The 20,065-nt window shown below is 38.5% G+C and overlaps 1 protein-coding gene and 1 non-coding gene across 5 annotated transcripts in view; one reads left to right on the forward strand and one right to left on the reverse strand.

Annotated features, from left to right (window-relative positions):
* Usp34 (ubiquitin specific peptidase 34) overlaps window positions 1–20,065 on the forward strand; it is a 189,400-nt gene that overhangs the window by 167,117 nt on the left and 2,218 nt on the right. For 3 of the 4 annotated variants that reach the window (XM_029483281.1, XM_029483282.1, XM_021175769.1), the window contains 10 exons: window positions 1,190–1,347; window positions 3,031–3,109; window positions 4,759–4,885; window positions 5,960–6,067; window positions 7,411–7,515; window positions 7,631–7,755; window positions 8,730–8,853; window positions 17,024–17,103; window positions 19,376–19,516; window positions 19,637–19,780. In XM_029483281.1, coding sequence (XP_029339141.1) covers window positions 1,190–1,347; window positions 3,031–3,109; window positions 4,759–4,885; window positions 5,960–6,067; window positions 7,411–7,515; window positions 7,631–7,755; window positions 8,730–8,853; window positions 17,024–17,103; window positions 19,376–19,516; window positions 19,637–19,780 — 1,191 coding nt within the window. The remainder of the gene's footprint in view (window positions 1–1,189; window positions 1,348–3,030; window positions 3,110–4,758; window positions 4,886–5,959; window positions 6,068–7,410; window positions 7,516–7,630; window positions 7,756–8,729; window positions 8,854–17,023; window positions 17,104–19,375; window positions 19,517–19,636; window positions 19,781–20,065) is intronic. The other variant, XM_029483283.1, reaches the window with a different exon arrangement.
* On the reverse strand, window positions 12,540–12,646 carry LOC115032581. Its single transcript, XR_003838226.1, has one exon. It is a non-coding gene; the product is annotated as a U6 spliceosomal RNA (small nuclear RNA).

A 20,065-nucleotide genomic window follows, 5' to 3' on the forward strand; every position in this document is an offset into this window, starting at 1 on the left:
TCCCCTCCCCTCCCCTCTTTCCTTTCTGGTAGAACATAACTATTAGGAATTTTCATGAAAATTGTGTTTTAAAATTTTAAAGTTTACATTTTAACTCATTAATAACTATGTTAAAAGCTCAACTCTTACCTCATACTTACATATGTAAATTAATTTGTAAAACCACAACTAAGGATTTTTTTATTTTATTTATTTTTATTTATTTATTTATTTATTTATTTATTTATTTTTGGTTTTTCGAGACAGGGATTCTCTGTGTAGCCCTGGCTGTCCTGGAACTCACTTTGTAGACCAGGCTGGCCTCAGAAATCCACCTGCCTCTCTGCCTCCCAAGTGCTGGAATTAAAGGCGTGCGCCACCACGCCCGGCAACAACTAAGGATTAACTATTATTTCGTATATTTTATCACTAACCATTAATTTAGAATAACGTTCTAAATGTAGGTACAAGTTGTATCTCAGAAACTGCATTAATTCAAGCTTCATTTAAGGGTTCAAAATCCTTAAGACAAAGTGAGTGAGATACTTTCAAGGGTAAAGCCATTTACCAAACTGACGAATGACCTAGGATCCACATAGTGGAAGGAAGGAAGGAAGCAAGCAAGCGAGTTCTGAAAGCTGTCCTTTGACCTCCATATTTTCTATTTTAAAATAAACTGATGGTTTCTCATTTATTGAAGGATTGGAACAGAGAGTAAGTATAGCCTGTCACTAGATGCACCTTTGAATTTAAAATGCTAGTATTTTAAGCAGCATTAAGACTTTTATCTATTTAGAATCTTGGTGAATATTAATTTTCATGATCATACAGACATGTCCAGCATGCAGCCACCTGCAGCTTGCATTCGCCCCAGGATATAGTCTTGAGTACTGCCCAGTATAAAATCATGAACAAGTTCAAAATACAGTGTTTTTATTTGGTTAACTTGATTACATGGCTCTGAGACAGAAGAGCTTTATTAATGGCAGTATCATGCAATACTACTAAAGGTTAGACATGTGGTGTAGTATATATTCAGAATAAATTTAAGTAGATTTAATTACTCACTTCCTAATCATTGGTTTCTGTAGTAGTGAGATTAATTTATGATTTTAGTAGTTGACTAATGAATATTCACTTAGAGATGGGGAACAGACATTCTAAAATGTCGAAAGGTTAAAAGATCGCCATTTTACATTTCCTCTTTTAGGCTGTGGAAGAACTGTTTAACTTGATGCAGCTGTTTATAGCTCAAAGGCCAGACATGCGAGAAGAAGAATTAGAAGATATTAAACAGTTTAAGAAAACAACCATAAGCTGTTACTTACGTTGCTTAGATGGCCGCTCTTGTTGGACTACTTTAATAAGGTGAAAAAGATACTCTTTGACCTTTTTTTGGTTGGTTTTCCAAGTTAGAACATGAAACCTTCCCTTTTGACACTAAAGGAAAAATAATTTATATTATTTATAACTAAAGGTTTGTTCTTTTAAATATTTTATTATTATTTTAAATATAGTCTTATGTAGCCTTTATGGCTTTTTACTGTGCACTGTGTAGCTAAGGATGACCATGAACTTTGATCCTTGTGCCTCCACATCCTATGTTCTGGCATGCCACTGTGCCACATTTATGCAGTGTTGGACCAAAGCTAAAGTTTGAAAGTCGTGTCTGGCAGTTCATTCAGACTCATATTTAGGTCTAAAGACCTTGGGAAATAGCTTTTGCATCTTAAGATGAGTCTGATTATTAACATCTCTTCCATTTTTCACAGATCTATTTGGCTTTATAGGAATTAGCAAAAATAATAGAACCATCTATGCAATAAATCATTCCTAGCTATAGAACCTAGACAGTATCTGCTGCAAATTTCTTTTTCCTTTCTTTACCTATGGAAATTAACTTTACCCAACATGTTGTGGTGCTGAGAAGATATAGAAGAATGTAGGACTAGGGGAGTCCTTCAGTGAGCACAGTTCAGTGTGTGATTTCATTATGATACTAAACTAATGAACCCAAGAAAAATAGATTCTCTCTTCCAGGAAGCTTTTGTATTTGAATCTTCGGTAGTCTACAAAATGAAATAAGCACTTTTGCCAAATCCATTTAAAGGAACTTTTGTAAATGCTTGGCATTCAGTTCAATAAAGTTGATTGTTTGCAGCTTTTTCTATTTGAAGTTCTAGAGTTTTGCTGCTTGTTAAGTAAAGACAGGAAGCATCCAGTGGAAGTGGAAGTGAAAGAGTCTGCATTTCTCTCTGTAGTAACACTTTGCTACCTAACAGAATGAGCTGAGCACAGCAGTAACTCAGTGTAGTCATAACTTATTTTTAAGGTTTTCAGGTTTGTTCATGTTTCTGTCCCATACCCCCTTCATGTTACTCTCTCTTCCCAAAACTGATGCTTTTGGAAAATAGTATAATTTACTATTATACAGAACTTCACCCAGAGTACTTAGAAGTAGAAATGTTTGTGTTTTCAGAGGATTTTTGTTTGTTTGTTTGTTTTTTTGTTTTTTGGTTCTTTTCAAGACAGGGTTTCTCTGTGTAGCCCTGGCTGTCCTGGAACTCACTCTGTAGACCAGGCGGGCCTCGAACTCATAAATCCACCTGCCTCTGCCTCCCAAGTGCTGGGATGAAAGGCGTGCGCCACCACTCCCGACCAGAGGATTTTTTTAAACTGTGGCAAAATTGCACAACTTTATTAGCTGCACATCATAATCTGGAAATGTAAAGTGTCCCATAACTGAGTGCCAACTGCTGGGTCAATAATCTTGAAATTTCAGAGTCTTTTAGATTTCAGATTTGGGTTGCTCATTCTCTCCTGTATTACCAAGAAATAGTGTACATGCCACTTTGGGAAGTCAATGCAGGAGGACTGCCACAAAATAGAGGCTACATAATAAAATCTCTCAAAAATTAAAAAAACAACAGATGTAGCCAGTTTATTTTATATGGGTAGGAAAGCCAGAAGCTTAAGCCAGTTAGACTTGTGTGTCTTTGTCAACACCAGACTGTCCTGTTCTACTCAATTGGACTTTCTCTCTTCTTCTAGTGCCTTCAGAATACTGTTAGAATCTGATGAAGACAGACTTCTCGTAGTATTTAATCGAGGGTTAATCCTGATGACTGAGGTAAATACTAATTGCCTTTCACTGTGAATGTATCTCATTTCCAAGAGTTCCTACTGCGTGTATATAAAGAATTTATGCTAAACTGTTTCATAGGTTGCAGGATTTTAGTTAGTCTTTACTTTATATTTAGGTTTATTTGGCTAGTTTTATTTACATAGTAAATAAAAATGAAATTCTTGTGTTTTGTGATCAAGAATACATGTTATTTCCCAAGAGTTTATTTGGTGGTATAAAAACAGAAGGCATTGCGATGGTTGCACAAGATTGATGCCTGCAGTTACTTCTTCCCATGATTCTTAGTTCACAAGAATGAGATGGCTTAGGCCAGGCTGTGGTGGTGCATACCTTTAATCTCAGCACTTGGGAGGCAGAGGCAGGTAGATTTCTGAGTTCAAGGCCAGCCTGGTCTACAAAGTGAGTTCCAGGACAGCCATGGCTATACAGAGAAACCCTGTCTCTCTCGAAAGCCAAAAAAAAAAAAAAAAAGAATGAGATGGCTTAAAGCTACCAGGAGTACATTGTATTCTTTAGTCTTGTGCTAGAAATGATAAAATTGAACACTCGGCACTATATGAATTAAGATATACTGTTGATTTTTTTTTTTTTTTTTTTTTTTTTTTTTTTTTTTTTTTTTTTTTTTAATGGTATTATAGAGGAGGAACAGAATTTTAAAAAAAAAAAAAAACTACAATTTGCAATGGTTCATGGGGAACATTCAAATAGATTACTTCCTGAGCCCAAAGGCAAGGAACGTTTGGCTCTGATTGAAATGTCTACTCTTTGCCTGGTATTGCATAGGGCAAAAGATTGTAGCAGTTAATAAAACATATGATTCCTGCTCTGCCAGGTTACAGGTTAAATGATGAAATAAGTGGACTTTTAAAAATGATTAAATTATCTTTTTACACTAAAATGTTTATATAAAGTACAGCTCTGAAGGTAAAGGACCTTTAAAATAAAGGTCCCAGCACCCACATCAAACCAGGCAGCATGCCCCTCACCCCAGCACGGGGAAGCTGGAGAAAAGAAGAGCCTTGGAGTTTGCTGTTTAGCCAGTCTAGCTGAACATGCAAGCTCCAGGGTCTGTGAGAGACTCTATCCAAAACAACAGAGGAAAATAGCCAAATAAGCAAGCAAGCACAAAAACAAAATAGAAAGAAAGAATGAAAGTAAGCAAGTCGGTAAGCTCAGGGCTATGGAGTGTCTCAGTTGGTAACGGTACTTTCCACAAGCCACTAAGGACAGTGGTGGCAAAGAACCCTGCTCTGCAAATTGTCCTGTTCCCTTCCTAGGCACACTGGGTAAGCATGCACATGTGTGTTTGCACACACAGGCACACACACACACACACACACACACACACGCTTTGAAGATTTATTTATAAAGGTAGAGAATGATCGAGGATAATGCTTGGCATGCACACACATACATGCACTTCCCATACCATACATATTCCATACACATACTACACATACAGAGTAGCTAAATGGAGAAACTTAACTCAGAAAACAAGAAACATTTGCTTCGTATACACACATAATTTATATCCGAGTCTGAAAATGCCTTTTAGAAGATAAGAATTTTATCTTTGTCTAAAGTAAAAATGAAATTAAAGGTTTTTAAATTTTTATTTCCTAAATCACTTGTAGTCTTTCAACACATTGCACATGATGTATCACGAAGCTACAGCTTGCCATGTTACTGGAGACTTAGTAGAGCTGCTGTCAATATTCCTTTCGGTTTTGAAGTCTACACGCCCATATCTTCAGAGAAAAGGTTTGGTCATATGTACTTTTTATTTTTTTACCATTTTGCTACCATTTAAGACCTTGTTTTTCAAATGAGAGGCCTCAGAAAAATTGACTTTCTAGTTTGTGAGCCAGTGGTTCCTGAGCTAGTTAGTACTGTACAATGTTTATCATGATCTCATAATGTGGAGAGGGAATGAAATGTTTGTACATATTTTACTTATACCTACTTAAAAACAGTAGGCAAGCATAGATAAGAATCAAGATTTAGGAGGTTGGAAAACTTCCACACACAATAATAAGTTGGATTTTTGTTGTTATTGTTGTTTTAATCTTCATGGCTCAAAATACATCATTTTTAGTGTCAGTAGAAGTAAGTTTAAAAATATTTGTTAGTATCCCAGTCTATAAACACTGAACTTCATGGTTCTAGAAAATGCAGTGTATTACTGCCCTATATACCACCTGCAGGCTTGGTAATGTGAAAAGCTGAGGCAGAAAATCCCTTGAGCTTCAGAGTTTAAGACAAACCTGGAGAAGCTCACAAAACCATGTTCTTTAGGAAGTCATATGCTTCATGTCATTGACATGGATTAATGTGGGTAAAGGTGCTTTCCACCCAGTCCTGGTGAATTAAGTCTGATTTCTGAAACCCACAGAAAGGTGGGAGGAGAGACCCAGTTCCACGGATTATTCTGTGACTTTTACACATGCACCGTGCCATGTGCTGTCCAATTCTCTTACACCCTCACCATGCACATACACAAATAATAGTAATTTTGTACAATAGAAAAGATGTAACAAGTTTAGCACACACCTGCAATCCTCACCCCAGGAAAACTGAAATTTCCAGGCCAACCTGGGCTGTTTATAGCAAGACCCAGTCTCTTCTTCTTGCCCCACTCTCACCCTGCTCCTACCAAGAAGAGCAAATTTAATGTGGTAATCTAATAAACTCATGAAATTAATGAGCTTTCACCAAAACAGGTGTTTGATATAATTAATTTGAAACTCTTGATGTTAGTATCACAACAATAGAAGAAAAACTAGGAGGAACTGTGATTATTTGAAAGCCTATTTATATATGCCTTTATATTTGCAGATGTGAAACAGGCATTAATCCAGTGGCAGGAGAGAATTGAATTTGCCCATAAACTTCTAACCCTTCTTAATTCTTATAGCCCTCCAGAATTAAGAAATGCTTGCATAGGTAAGTTACTTGAAAAATAAAAACTGTAGACCAATATTTCTGATTTTTGTTTGTTTGTTTGGCTTTTTGTTTTGTTTTATATATGTTGTGTTATTAGATTTATAATGTTAGGAAGACAGTGATACTTGTCTGTGTAACTCACACTGTCTAGCAGGACCCAAGAAAAACAAGTCAATTTTTCATATGCTAGTGTTGACATGCTTGTGTGCTGAGTATCTAGGGTCTCTTTCAGTTGTCTGTAGGCTTCTTGTAACTCTAATCTTCTGATCCCATATGAAAAAGGTAGAAGCATGCCAATATTTACAAAGTGGAGCTCACCTGTAAAGGATAAGGTTAGTTCTTTCACTGTGGGGGTGTTGGCCTTAAAAATATTTCTCAGCACATGAAAAATAGCAGTGAGAGTATGCTGCTTACAGGAGGAGGCCAGGAAAGCAGAAATAAAGGTCAGACAGTAACTTACTCTGTGGACCAGGAACTAGAGTGGGGTGGAAGGTGGAGGCAGGGGTTGCTTGTTTGTCTTACTGATTTTTGTTTTGTTTTGTTTTTGTTTTTTTCGAGACAGGGTTTTTCTATGTATCCCTGGCTGTCCTGGAACTCACTCTGTAGACTAGGCTGGCCTCAAACTCAGAAATCCGCCTGCCTCTTGCTTCCCAAGTGCTGGGATCAAAAGCGTGCGCCACCACTGCCTTGCTTACTGAATTTTTTAATTAACAATTTTAAATACTTCACCTGTACAAATTTTTTTCTCAGTAACCATAGACTCTTAAATTCATAACGCCTTTGTGAGCACTTATTTATAGAGTGATATAATGTATAGCTGTTTAAAGAATCTTCTGTTTAAATACAGAGTTTTTACTACCTGAGGAACCACTTGAAGTAGTGAGCATTGGGCTGTTAAGTGATAGTAATTTCTCAAAATAGCAAAAACAAGTTACTGCCCATCATGAGATTTACTCTTGTGTGGTTCTTGGATGAGAATCATTCCAGCCAATATCCAAAGCTCTGAATAGTAGACTGCAGATTATCAGCTATCTCTCGGACTCAAGCTGTTGTGATGGACTTTATAATGATAAATAATCATGGAACATTGCTGTTTGACTAGACTATGTCTACATGGAAGCAAGGAGAATGGGGGAACAGGGATAGTGTTGTAAATGTTTGTCTCTCCACTGTGGTTATTACAGCTGGTGATCCAGGGTTGAGCATCAGAGCTTCTCTTCCGGTGTTAGGAGCTCTGCCAGTGTGTAATACTCACAACATTAGAACCTCATTAGAATTTGAGTTCAAAGCCGTAGGTCAATCTAACCCCAGTGTTTTAATACTCAAATTGTTTTGATTTTCAGATGTCCTCAAGGAACTCGTTCTTTTGAGTCCCCATGACTTTCTGCATACTCTGGTTCCCTTCCTACAGCACAACCATTGTACTTACCATCACAGTAATATACCAAGTACGTATTTATTTGGCATAATACTTGAATATGGTTGGCATGTATCATTCTGCACTCTGAAGCTTGGAGATTTATTTTTTCCGTTTATTCTTATTGTACACTTTTAATGTCTTAGTGTCTCTTGGACCTTATTTCCCTTGTCGAGAAAATATCAAGCTAATAGGAGGGAAAAGCAATATTCGGCCTCCGCGCCCTGAACTCAATATGTGCCTCTTGCCCACAATGGTGGAAACCAGTAAGGTATGTTGGGATGCCAGGAAAATCGCATTTCTGTAGTACAAGGTAATCAGAGATTTCCCCCTGGCGGTTGAGTCCATTAGATTTATGTGAACGTTTTATGAAGGCTAATATTAGATCCATTTGGACTTTTTCCTTTAAGTGCTCTCAAATGTTGATTGATATTTGCAAAATCAACAGTAAGCACTAGTCGTTAAGATTTTTTTCTTCTTCTAAAAAAGTAGCTTAACAGTAAACCTCAGTTTGTGAATAGCTGAACTGTAACCATGTCCTGTATTTACATCTACAAGGTTGAGTTAGGTGCTTGAAGTGTTTTCAGTTTGGCCATATAATCAAGACCTGCGTACTGTCCCTACAGTCACATTCTTATTAACCTACACATAATCTCACGGAGGGATAGATTTACCATCTGGCTTCTGTTTTCTACTGCTTATTCTAAAATAGTGCCAATCCTAAATCATAGAGACAAGTTATGTTAACACAGGATAATTTACCTTAAGTTTTAACATTTTTTTTTAAAATATTTTTTCCCCTTTAGCTTTCTTTACCCACACCTTCATTCACACTCTCTCTTGCCTACTATTTTTGGATCTTAAGTATATTTGAGCAATTTTCCTATGATAAAATATAAAAAAATAATTAACATAGTTACCCTTATAGAATTACCTTCAAAGCTTTCAAAAAGTCAAATATAACTCATTCTTCTTGATATGTTTATAGCCATGCTAAAGTCTCAGTGCTGTCACTCTGTAGAGGCTATAGAAATGATGGGTAATTACAGCCGGTAGCATCTGCACACTGAAACAAACCTAGGACAGTTATGATCTTAATAACACTAGGAATTTGGACTTTAAAACTAGATTCTTATAGAAGTTAAAGATTTAATTAGCTTTTTACTTAATCTTATTACATTTGCACAAAATATGCTCTTTATTATACAATTTAAGTGCAACCATTTTATCATCTTTAACCTTCAGGGCAAAGATGACGTTTATGATCGTATGCTGCTAGACTACTTCTTTTCTTATCATCAGTTCATCCATCTATTATGCCGAGTTGCAATCAACTGTGAAAAATTTACTGAGACATTAGTTAAGCTGAGTAAGTATAAAAGATGAGCAGTAAACGCCACTGAATTATTTTAAGCCCCTAGCCATTCAGGAAGGGGAAAAAAAATACATAACAAGCCCTTTTTTGTTTTCTTTTTTTGTTTTGGTTTTTTTTTTAAGTGAATGTTTTAAAAATATTAATTAGCATTCTTGGGAATATTTTAACTTTTATTAAGAAAATACCAACTTACTGGTTTCCATTGAATAGTTCTGCTCCAAGTTTCTGCTGGTTTATGAAGGAGTGTGGAGCAGGGCTGGTCAGCACTTTGTAGTCAATGGCCTATGTCCACCATCTTCACAGCAGAATTTAAAAAAAAAAAAAAAAAAAAAACCTGCCTTGCTTGAGGGAAAGCCTAGGGACAGACTTCCCTGGCCCTTATCTCAGGGTGAGTTGAGCTCTTTAGTGCCAGCTATCCTTTGGAGCTGGGGGTGCCAAAAAAGCTGAGTGGGCTTGGCAACGTGAAGCATTGGTGCACCTATGAGTAACTAGGAGGTAAGTTTTATAAAATGAGAAGACAAATTTGAAAGGAACCATATAAGTACTAGAAAACAAATCCTTCAGTGAATTATGTAGGGGAGATAAAAATCCTCAGAGAATGTCTAATATCTCTCTTCAAGGTCAGCACCTAGAAGTTCTGAGCCTCTGTATGTCCTGCCTTCTAATTTTATCAAGGATGGGCCAGGATTCTCTGGTCTCTAATTTCATTTCAGAGTGTGGGGAATGATACCTAGGAAACCACTTAGATCAAGAAATAGGCTATTACTATGCCCCAGAAGTCCTTCTTGTGCTCCATCTCAGCACAGCTCCCTTTCCCATGGAAAAGATTTTGAGCATTCCAGGTAGGGCAAAAGATGTGATCCAGTCATAGATTTCATTATCCAGGAAGAAGGAAATGGTTACAGCTGTCAGGGATAACCCCTCTTCAGAAAAGTCATCTTATTGGTAAGTGATTAGAGCTTCTTCAATTTTGAAGGCTGATCCTTCTACCTATTCCATTAGCTGATTATACCTACGTATCTATGGCTGATGCCAAGATATGGGGCGGGTAAAGACATATGCAGGTTAGCTGTTTCAGAATTATGCATCTGGGTTGTGGCACTTGGTAAAACTTTAGCAATAGCAATGATTAAGTATAAGAGAATCCTCGGGAGCCTTGTGCTCAGATAGGAGGTTTTTCCAAAGATGCTGACCTTTGGACAACTTCCAGGTAACTGTGTTTACTTAAGTTATAACAGAGTATGTGAAGAGCTGACGATGTTGACCCAGTGATGGGTGTACTACCATTTTCCACTGTCTCTTTCATCAACACAAATATATACTTTCATGGAAATTAAAAATGGATATGGGTAGCTTGATATGATACCTTATGTCTGAATTCCCACACCTGCAATCTCAACTCTCAGGGGCCTGTGGTAGGAAGATGGCCATGAGTTAAGACCTATCTGGGCTCCGTAGAGAAACTGTCCATAAGGACAAGCAGAGCTAAGTTCAGGGAGAGAGAGGGCCCCGCTTGACAGCTGCGCGCCGTCAGTCTTCCTGATAAGTAACTGTGAAGCAGTGTTGATTCTGCAGTGTTTAGTTCCTTGTAGCTACACTGTATTCTGCAGGGTTCTACAGTCACCCACATCCTGTCAGTTGTTCTATATTACCACAGGATGCTAGCTACTAGCCATGCCCACTTAAAAATTTGAAGTGTGACCAAATTCCTTTGAAACTAAATTTAAATAGCCAGAATCTGGCTGTTAGGAAAGCACTAGATCCAAACCCAATCCATAGAGCAAAGGCCTGAAAGTTTCTCTGTCCATTCCTGGCTAATGTGCAAAGCTGGAGATCCTCTTGGGAATTTAGATACAGACTTTAGAATAACGGTATCCTACCTATGTGAAAATATTATACCCCAGAGTTTGACGTTAATTCTTCTTCTAGCTGACACAACTATTTCCAAAGAAAGGCACCTGAGAAAGGGCTTAAGAAAACAAAACTTAGGCTAATGACAGCAGTGCTGAGGAGCATTGGTAATACCAAGTGTTGATTTCTATGACTTTCAGGAAAAAGTGGAGAGGGTAAGTTTAAACTGATAATCTTACTCATTTCAGCCTTGAATTTAGATAGTGCATAGATTACCATAGGAAAGATTGTCTCAAAAACTGTATTGGGTTGCCAAATAGGAAGAAAAGTCTTTCTTGTTTTTATATGGGCAACTGGGCAAAGCATGCTCATGCCTGTGCTCATGCTAGAACTCCTGCTAAGGCAAGAGAATTGGGCATTCCCTGCCTTCTTGGGCTACAAAGGAACCCACCAACAAAAACCAGTTATCCCTCATATTCTTGAATACCATCATAATTTCATCTCTTTATCTTTTTACTTTCAGTTTTTAAATATATTTCCTTTCACAAAAGTAACCTAGGATGGTTCAAACCATGGAAAAAAGGCCAAACACACATATTTAGTAGATATTGAAGATAATATCCAGTTGGTAGAGTAGAGGTGGTATTACTACCATATACTTGGGGGTTATGCAAAAAGATCAAGAACTCATTCAAGATAGTTGTTGATTACATAATGAGTTTGAGGCCAGCCTGGGCTGCTTGAGACCTTGCCCCTGTTCTAGGGATGGCAAGAGATAGCAATCGATAGAAAAGGACACCTAGCAACCTCCTCACAAGCACATGCACTTGTACCACACATGAGACCATATTTATCAGGTTATAAAAACCAGAAGCAAGGGCTGGAGAGATGGCTCAGTGGTTAAGAGCACTGACTGCTCTTCCAGAGGTCCTGAGTTCAGTCCCCAGCATCCACATGGTGGCTCACAACCATCTGTAATGGGATCTGATGCCCTCTTCTGATGTTTCTGAAGAGATCAACAGTATACTCACATATATGAAATAAATTAAAAAAAAAAAAAACAGACGCAATAAACTTAAGAAAATTTTGGTTACATAAAAATTGAAATTATTAAATTGTGAAAACATCATAAAGTATAAACTAGTGAGGTCTATTGTGATCTCTGTTGAAGGCAATCCAGAACTACATAGTAAAACCCTGTCAAAAAACAAGAAAAACAAAAACAAAAATCAAAAAGTAGCTATGGGATAGTGTTGTCAGACTAAACAAATAAATAGCTACCAATACACAAAAAGTTTTTAGGCTTTGATTAAATGAAAACTAAGCAAAATTACTACATGGATAGTTAATGTCATCCCCACACAAAAGTATTCATTAACCATGAAAAGTTGCCTCAATATTTGGCTGTGGGTATCTGCATCTCTCTCAGTCAGCTTCTGGTAGAGCCTCTCAGAGGACAGCCATGCTAGGCTCCTGTCTGCAAAGACAGCATAAGGTCAGTAATAGTGTCAGGGTTTGGGGCCTGCCCATGGAACAGATCCCAAGTTGGACCCATTACTGGTCAGACATTCTTTTAGTCTCTGCTCCATTTATTTATTTATTTATTTATTTATTTATTTATTTATTTATTTATTTATTTATTTATTTGGGTATTTTCTTCATTTACATTTCCAATGCTATCCCAAAAGTCCCCCATACCCTCCCCCCGACACCCCTACCCACCCACTCCCACTTCTTGGCCCTGCCGTTCCCCTGTACTGAGCCATATAAAGTTTGCAAGACCAGTGGGCCTCTCTTCCCAATGATGGCCGACTAGGCCATCTTCTGATAAAAATATGGAATACTTTACAAATTTGCGTGTCATCCTTGCGCAGGGGCCATGCTAATCTTCTCTGTATCGTTCCAATTTTAGTATATGTGCTGCCTAAGTGAGCACTCTCTGCTCCATCTTTGTCCTGCATTTCTTTTAGATCATTTACATTTTAATTTTCAGTGACAAAACCAGAGTCTTGTGCCTTTAGCATTTAACATTTGTGAAAATGTTCTGGATGTGTTAAAGAAAAGGTTTTTGGGGGCTGGAGAAATGGCTCAGCGGTTAAGAGCACCGACTGCTCTTCCAAAGGTTCTGAGTTCAAATCCCAGCAACCACATGGTGGCTCACAACCATCCGTAACAAAATCTGGTGCCCTCTTCTGGAGTGTCTGAAGACAGCTACAGTGATCTTTAAAAAAAGAAAGAAAGAAAAGAAAAAAAGAAAAGGTTTTTGGCAAGTAACATATACTTATAAAACAAAAATATTTTTAAGACAGAGTCTCTCTATATATCTCTGGCTATCCGGGAATTTACAGTGTAGACCTGGCTGGCTTCCCAGAGATGCACTTAATGCTGCTGCAGTTATAGGAGTGTGCCATCACACCCAGCTAAGACTTGTCTGTTTAAAAGCTAGGTGCAGTGCTATACACTTTTTAAAGATTTATTTATTTCACTGATGTGTATGAGTAATTTGCCTGCATATATTTCTGTACACCATGTTTTTCTGCTGTCTGGAGGAGCCAGAAGACAACCCTGGGACTAGAGCTACAGGTGCTCCTAAGCCTCCATGTTTGTACTGAGAATTAAACCCAAGCCCTTTGTAAGAGCAGCAAGTGTTTTGAACTGCTAAGCCATCTCTCTTTAATGAACGTACAAGATTTCGTGGTATGCATGTAGAGAACCACGATACAGAAAGCGCACTTTGGTCCATGCTTCTCTTTAGGTGATAGTTATTGACTGGGAAGGGGTTGCTTTTCCTAAAGGCTTCAGACCCCTGACATTTAATGTGGACATAAAGCTAGCTTTACCAGTCCAGCAGGAGTAAACCCACACATGCCACACATAGTTAGACAAAGTTAACTGCTTGCCAGTTGGTTCAACTCCAGAGAAACTGATGTGGGTGCCTGATTATTCCACAGCCAGTAGCCTACAAGGAGAGCTGCAGTAGGTTACTTAGTGGGTATGAAGTTAGAAGAGGAATTCTATCAGATAATGAGTATTTTTTGCCTAAGGTGTCTTGATTTTATCCACTAGCTGATGCCACTACTTCCCTAAGATAACAATGGGTGGGAATGACACTGCTATAGAAGAAATTGTAACTGTGAAATATTTTATGCAACAGTCATACCACTTTCCCTACAAAAGCAACTTGAAAAGGTTTTACTGACAAACCACACAGCGGTGTTCTGACAAAGAAAGGCTGTATTTATGGTCGTTTTGGGGTGAGGAATGGGGCACAGTATGCAACTTGCTTGAGAATGCCTACAGAATAAAGAAAGATACGTTATACAGAATACAGTTTATTTTATACCTACCGTTCTATTTACTGGGGGAAAGCCTAGACGTGCACTTGAGGCTAAAGAAGTGGCTCAGCAGTTAGAAGTACATACTGTTGTTGCAGAAGGCTGGTTGGTGTTGATTCCTAATACCCACCAACCACCATGTTAGGCAGCTCACAACCACCTGTGCAGCTCCTTCTCCAAGAGATCTGATGCCCACTTAGAACTCTGCACACGCACACAGACAAACAGGGTAAAAGATAAAGACCTGTACCTGAGGGTTTGGTGACTGTGTGCTGTACCCAGTCAGTGAGCCAGTTGACTCATTGACTGGGTACAGCACACAGGAGACAGGAGGAGTATGTTGTAGAGTTAAGAGAACATTGGTTTCTCACTCATCCCTAGGGCTTTGTGAAATTTTGAGAAGTTGTAAAAATCGTGTTGCTTTGAAGGAGCAACCTTCTTTTCAGAGGAAGCAGCTTGAGAGGGAATTAAAAACTAGAAGGTGACTTTATGTCCCAACACTGGCTGGCACAGTGCTGTGAAGCTCAGTGGGAGAGCATCCACTGAGCATGCCTCAGCCCTGGGTTGATCCCTGTATATAGCATGGTGGGGAAGGTATTAAGTAAACAGTGATGCAGACAAATGTGAAGATCATGCAGTGGTACCAGAGGATGGGAGTGAGTGTATAAATGTAGATTATTGGAAAGGTGTGGGTATTAGAATTAGATGACTGTGGGATACCTGTAACTAGTAGGTGTGGAGGTGAATCTTGAGACTATTACAATCCCACTCTGAGCCTAAAAGATCTTCCTTCATTCAAGAAAAGGAAACAAGCTGAGCAGGGTGTTGTGTATCTGTAAATCTAACACCTAGAAGTTGGAGGCAAGAGCATCAGGCAGTCAGGGCCAACTTTGGTTGTACTAGAACTTGTTTCAGGAGAAAGAGCAGAAATCATCCCCTTCTCTCACCCTACCACAAACACATATATATAATATATAAATAAGTGGAGTAAATAAGGATTACAATAGTACTCCCCAAAGCTGTGAGGTTTTAATAAAGTAGGTACCAATAAATGTTCCTTTACCTCCTTGTTTTAAAAAGGTGGTTTTAGATCATAAAAGACATCTGCAGAGTTTGTTTGATATGGTAATTAATGCTGACTTTTTGTAGCTGTTGAAAAATATAAGGATTGTTTTACTTTGAGGAAGAATTATTGAGGAAAGAAAAAATTAATAAAAACATCAGTGATAGTGCAGATTTTCCACGAGAGTTTATATCTGAGCAGCAGTCTGAGCACTGACTGACAGACTGAAAACCCAGATACTAGTAACAGGCTCTGTAAACCACATGGTCAAGGTCACATGTTCTTTGGCTTGTTGTTGTCGTCATTATTGTTTTTTTTAATGTTTTTATTTTTACTGATCCTTTAAAATATAAAAGCTCCCAGGTCTAGGAGTTCAACACCTATAATCCCATACCTTTGAGGCAGAGACAAGAGGACTGTGATACAAAGACCAGCTTGGGCTTTGTATCAAGAGACCATGGTGTCACAGTTAAATACAAAGTAAAGGCTATTCTTAATTCACCCAGTCATAAAACAGGTAGCATGAGGCTTAGGGTCATATTTTGCCAACCCTTATTTCATGGTCAGTAACAGCTAAAGAATATGTGACTATCAAAACCAATCCCTGTAGCCACTAGTGTGATAGTTGTAAATAGACACTCATTTACACATGCTATTGTGGATAAATGCTTCCAGCCTCATCCAAATTAGAATAAAAGATGAGAAATGCCTTTACAGGGGACTAATAAATAGACTTAATTCTGAAAGAGCTCTCTAAGTTTGTGATCTGCTGTTTAAAGATCTCAAAGTCTTGGTCCCACCTACTTGGAGTTCTTAAAAAGCTAGTAGCCATCTGCTAAGAGTAGGATTCATATCTATATATTAGGAAAATCAGAGTAGGATGTTTTGTAACACATGAAAATTGTGATTCAAATTTTAGTTTCGGTTAAGTTCTAATTGGAGCTGGCCATCTTTGGTCAATTTGCTGTCTTCTTTGCCATTGGTACTGTCTTCATAGACTTGAGTATCTGCAGTAGGCATCCTATGGCCACAAAGCCTAGACTTACTGTTTGCTCTCCACCAAAAACCTACTCAATCCAGCCCATTCTTTTTAACTAGAAGATAGTTTATATTCTACTTCTTCTTTGTGGTTATAGTTTTCTTGAGGGTGAAGAAACTTTTCTGGAGGGAGCTGACATTGCAGCTTTTGTAAGAGAGGCAAGAGGATGGAGGAAAGAAGGAACATGCTGAATATCTATTTAATATCCAGAAGTTAAAGAATTGGAGGCTCCAGGACTTGGGCTGACTTGAGTGTGCCTGAGCTCCTGGTTTCAAACCCCAGGAAAATACACACACACTCACATGCACGCACACACAAGGAGGAGGGTCCTAAGAGCAGTCGTTGACAGTCCTAAATCTGATCTACCCAGAACATCCTGAGGACAAAGCAAGAAGACAGTAGTAGATTCAGAGCAAGGTTTACTTCAGTACACATAGGAAACAAGAGAGGAGGAAATGGAATGCTCTGGAATGTAGTTCTCCTTGCCTTCTCTCTGGCCCTTCTGAATGTAACAACAAGCAAACTTTCTAACGCACAGAGTGTTTCCTTTCCAAGAGGCTTTGAAAACCACTCTGTTATCTTCCCTGATAAATACCAGTACTCAGAAACAAGCAGCTGGTTGAAGTTGTCTTAGATGCCTCTGGGAATGAGGTTCAAGGGTATATGAATAAAATAAAAATTCCACATTTTAAATTATTGCACTGCTTAAAACACTGAAATGAGTTATCCTGTATTGTTACGTATATTCTAAGAATGCAAGCAAGATGCAATTCAAACCAGAGACAGAGACGGTTAACAGTATTATATCTGCAGTTTAGTAACTCAGCAGTATAACTTATAACCTATTATGATCTTTTTGTATTTCTCAAATATTAGGTGTCCTGGTTGCCTATGAAGGCTTGCCACTTCATCTTGCACTGTTCCCCAAACTTTGGACTGAGCTATGCCAGACTCAGGTAAAAGCAAATGATTTTTTAAATGACTGATTTCTCATCCATAGCTCGGAAGCAACAAGTATAAGATGCAGAGATATGGGAAAATGCAAGCTCATGGCCCACACCCCCAAGTGTCTCTCTCTCTCACCACTGAAACCTCTAGCAGAAGCAGTGTGCCTGCCTGGAACAAGGTTTTCAGGGATCTCATACCCTTATTTTCTTATTGAGAACAGGAACGTTTTAGCTAAAACCAAATAGAACAGAAAAGGCTACCTTACCCACTTTAAGCTTCAAAGAGTCAACTCCTAGCCAGGTATGGTATGCATCCCTGTAACTGCAGCCCAGGGCATGCTGGGGCAGGATAGTCATAGATTCAAGGTTAGCCTGGGCTACATAACAGGACCCCACCTCAGGGGGAAAAAAAGTAAAGTTCTTAAAGCTGGCCCATAAATAAATAAATAAGTAAGGTTTGTAAAGGTGAAGAATCTGGAAGGCAGATTAATCTAAAGTAAAGTTTGTCTCATTCTTTGGATCTGGCCTAAGGGATCTCCACAAACAAACTTCAATTTCTACTAGTTGCATCTTTCCAGAGGAAAGGCTGTGAACCTTTTCTATATAAAACTCTCTAGTGCCCTGTACTTGATGAAGTACTGCCCCTTTCTCCTATGGGGCAGTGGTGGAGACATTTCTTACATGTTCAGACTACAAGATTGTATATCGCATCACCTGTTCCTGGAGAATGTTCTTTTCTTTTCTTTTCTTTTTTTTGGTTTTTTGAGACAGGGTTTCTCTGTGTAGCCCTGGCTATCCCGGAACTCAGAAATCTACCTGCCTCTGCCTCCCAAGTGCTGGGATTAAAGGTGTGCACCACCACCGCCTGGGAGAGTGTTGTTTTCTATAGTAGTGTTTATTATAACTACTAAGCAAACGTTGGAACTATTACTACTGTGTTAGTTACAGGGACGAATCTTTAGAAGGTATTGAGCCTAATTAGCTAAAGTAATTGGCACACAGAAAATAACTTACTGGTTTACTTTATTTTTTGAGTCAGAGTCTCTATTTGTACCTCTCACTCCTGGAACTCACTGTATTGACCCGGCTGGCCTCAAACTCAGATCTTCTAGCCTTTGCCTCAGGAATTCTGGGATTAAGAGTGTGCCACAATGCACTAGTTGACTTGAACTGAATTGTCTCTTCAGTAAATTGGAGCAGATTTCTGCTTTCCCCTTTCTGCTGCTACTGTTGATATTTTCATAGATATCTATCAGTAGTGGTCTAAAATTTAAAATTTTATATAATTGGGCATTTTGCCTACCTACTGTGTGCATACAGTACTCTTGGAGACTAGAAGTCTCTGAAACTGGAGAGTTACAGATGATTGTGGGCTGTCCTCTGGATGCCTGGAATTGAACCCAGGTCCTCTGGCAAAGCAGCCAGTGAAGACTTTTAACTGTGAAGCCATCTCCACAGCCTCCAGCACTAAGGATCTAAAAAGAGCCTACCCTATTCTATTCTTAAATTCTTGAGGGGCCTTGAACAACTGACTTACTCATTAAAATATGTTGATAAATGCATATATCTAAATTCATGTTTACTTATATAATATGTACCCATATAAATAATGTAGATGGAGTGTCTGTTAAAAGACATACTACTTGTATTTGAGTTACCCACATGAAAACAGAAAAGCCAGGTTTTAGTAAAACTTCCAAACATTGGGATCCCCAAATTCTATGTGAAACAAATAGAAAAATGAGATCAAATGGTAAACCTTACTTAACTTTCTAGCAAATGTATTTTAATTCTCAGAATTTTTCTTTTCTTGGTATGTATATAGTTTGGTCATCTATTAGTTTATCCATTGATTGTCCCCTTAAAACATTCGTATCCTATGCTGTAAGGCTTGTTTTTATCCTTGTTAACTCTATGCTGGGTAATAAAGGTACATTTCTTTTAAAGTGTGTGTTGAAAGGGCTGTAGGGATGGCCAATGTTTAGGGCACTGGCTGCTCTTCCAGAGGACCCAAGTTTGATTCCCAGAACCCATGTGGCTGCTAACAACTATCTGCAACTCTAATTAATGGGGTATCTAACACCCTCTTCTGACCTCTGTGGACATGGGATAGACACATATGTATACACAGATGCAGGCAAACACCCACCTACCCACACAACACATGTACTGGGTTTTGCCATTGCCTTCCTCTAGCAAACTGCTATAGATCCACCTGTAACTGAACATCACCCAAAGACCCCCAGCTGCTAACTACAGTGCTTCTTCTCCCCTGCTTTAGTCAGCTATGTCGAAAAACTGCATCAAGCTTCTGTGTGAAGACCCTGTTTTTGCAGAGTACATTAAATGTATCCTAATGGACGAAAGAACTTTTCTAAATAACAATATTGTCTACACATTCATGACACATTTCCTTCTAAAGGTATGTATAGCTCTTCTGGAATGTCAATTCTGCTTAATTGTGTGTGCTTATGATGCTGGTCTTGAGTTTTAGGATTTGTTTTGTGCGTGTACACACTCATGGATGTGAGTTCTTTTCCAGGTTCAAAGTCAAGTGTTCTCAGAAGCAAACTGTGCCAGTTTGATCAGTACCCTTATCACAAACCTGATAAATCAGTATCAAAACCTACAATCTGATTTCACCAACCGAGTTGAAATTTCAAAAGCAAGTGCTTCTTTAAATGGGGTAAGAACTGTGCCAAAAAGCTCAAAACTCACCTTAATTCAACTCTTAGTTGGCCTTTGTATAACTTTGTTGTCATGAGTTTAATTACTATTTTAAGGATCATGTATGATGAGAAGCACTGTTTTAATTAAGCGTTGTCACACTTAAAGCACATATTTTCCGGTACTGAGAACGTAAGACTGAGTGAGATACATTATGTTAAGGGTATTGAGACCATTAAGACCTGAGACAGTGGCATATACTTGTAATCCTAGCACTTGAGAGGCAGAGGCAGGAAGATCAGTG

The sequence above is a fragment of the Mus caroli genome, chromosome 11, assembly GCF_900094665.2.
Source record: "Mus caroli chromosome 11, CAROLI_EIJ_v1.1, whole genome shotgun sequence".
Lineage (NCBI taxonomy): Eukaryota > Metazoa > Chordata > Mammalia > Rodentia > Muridae > Mus > Mus caroli.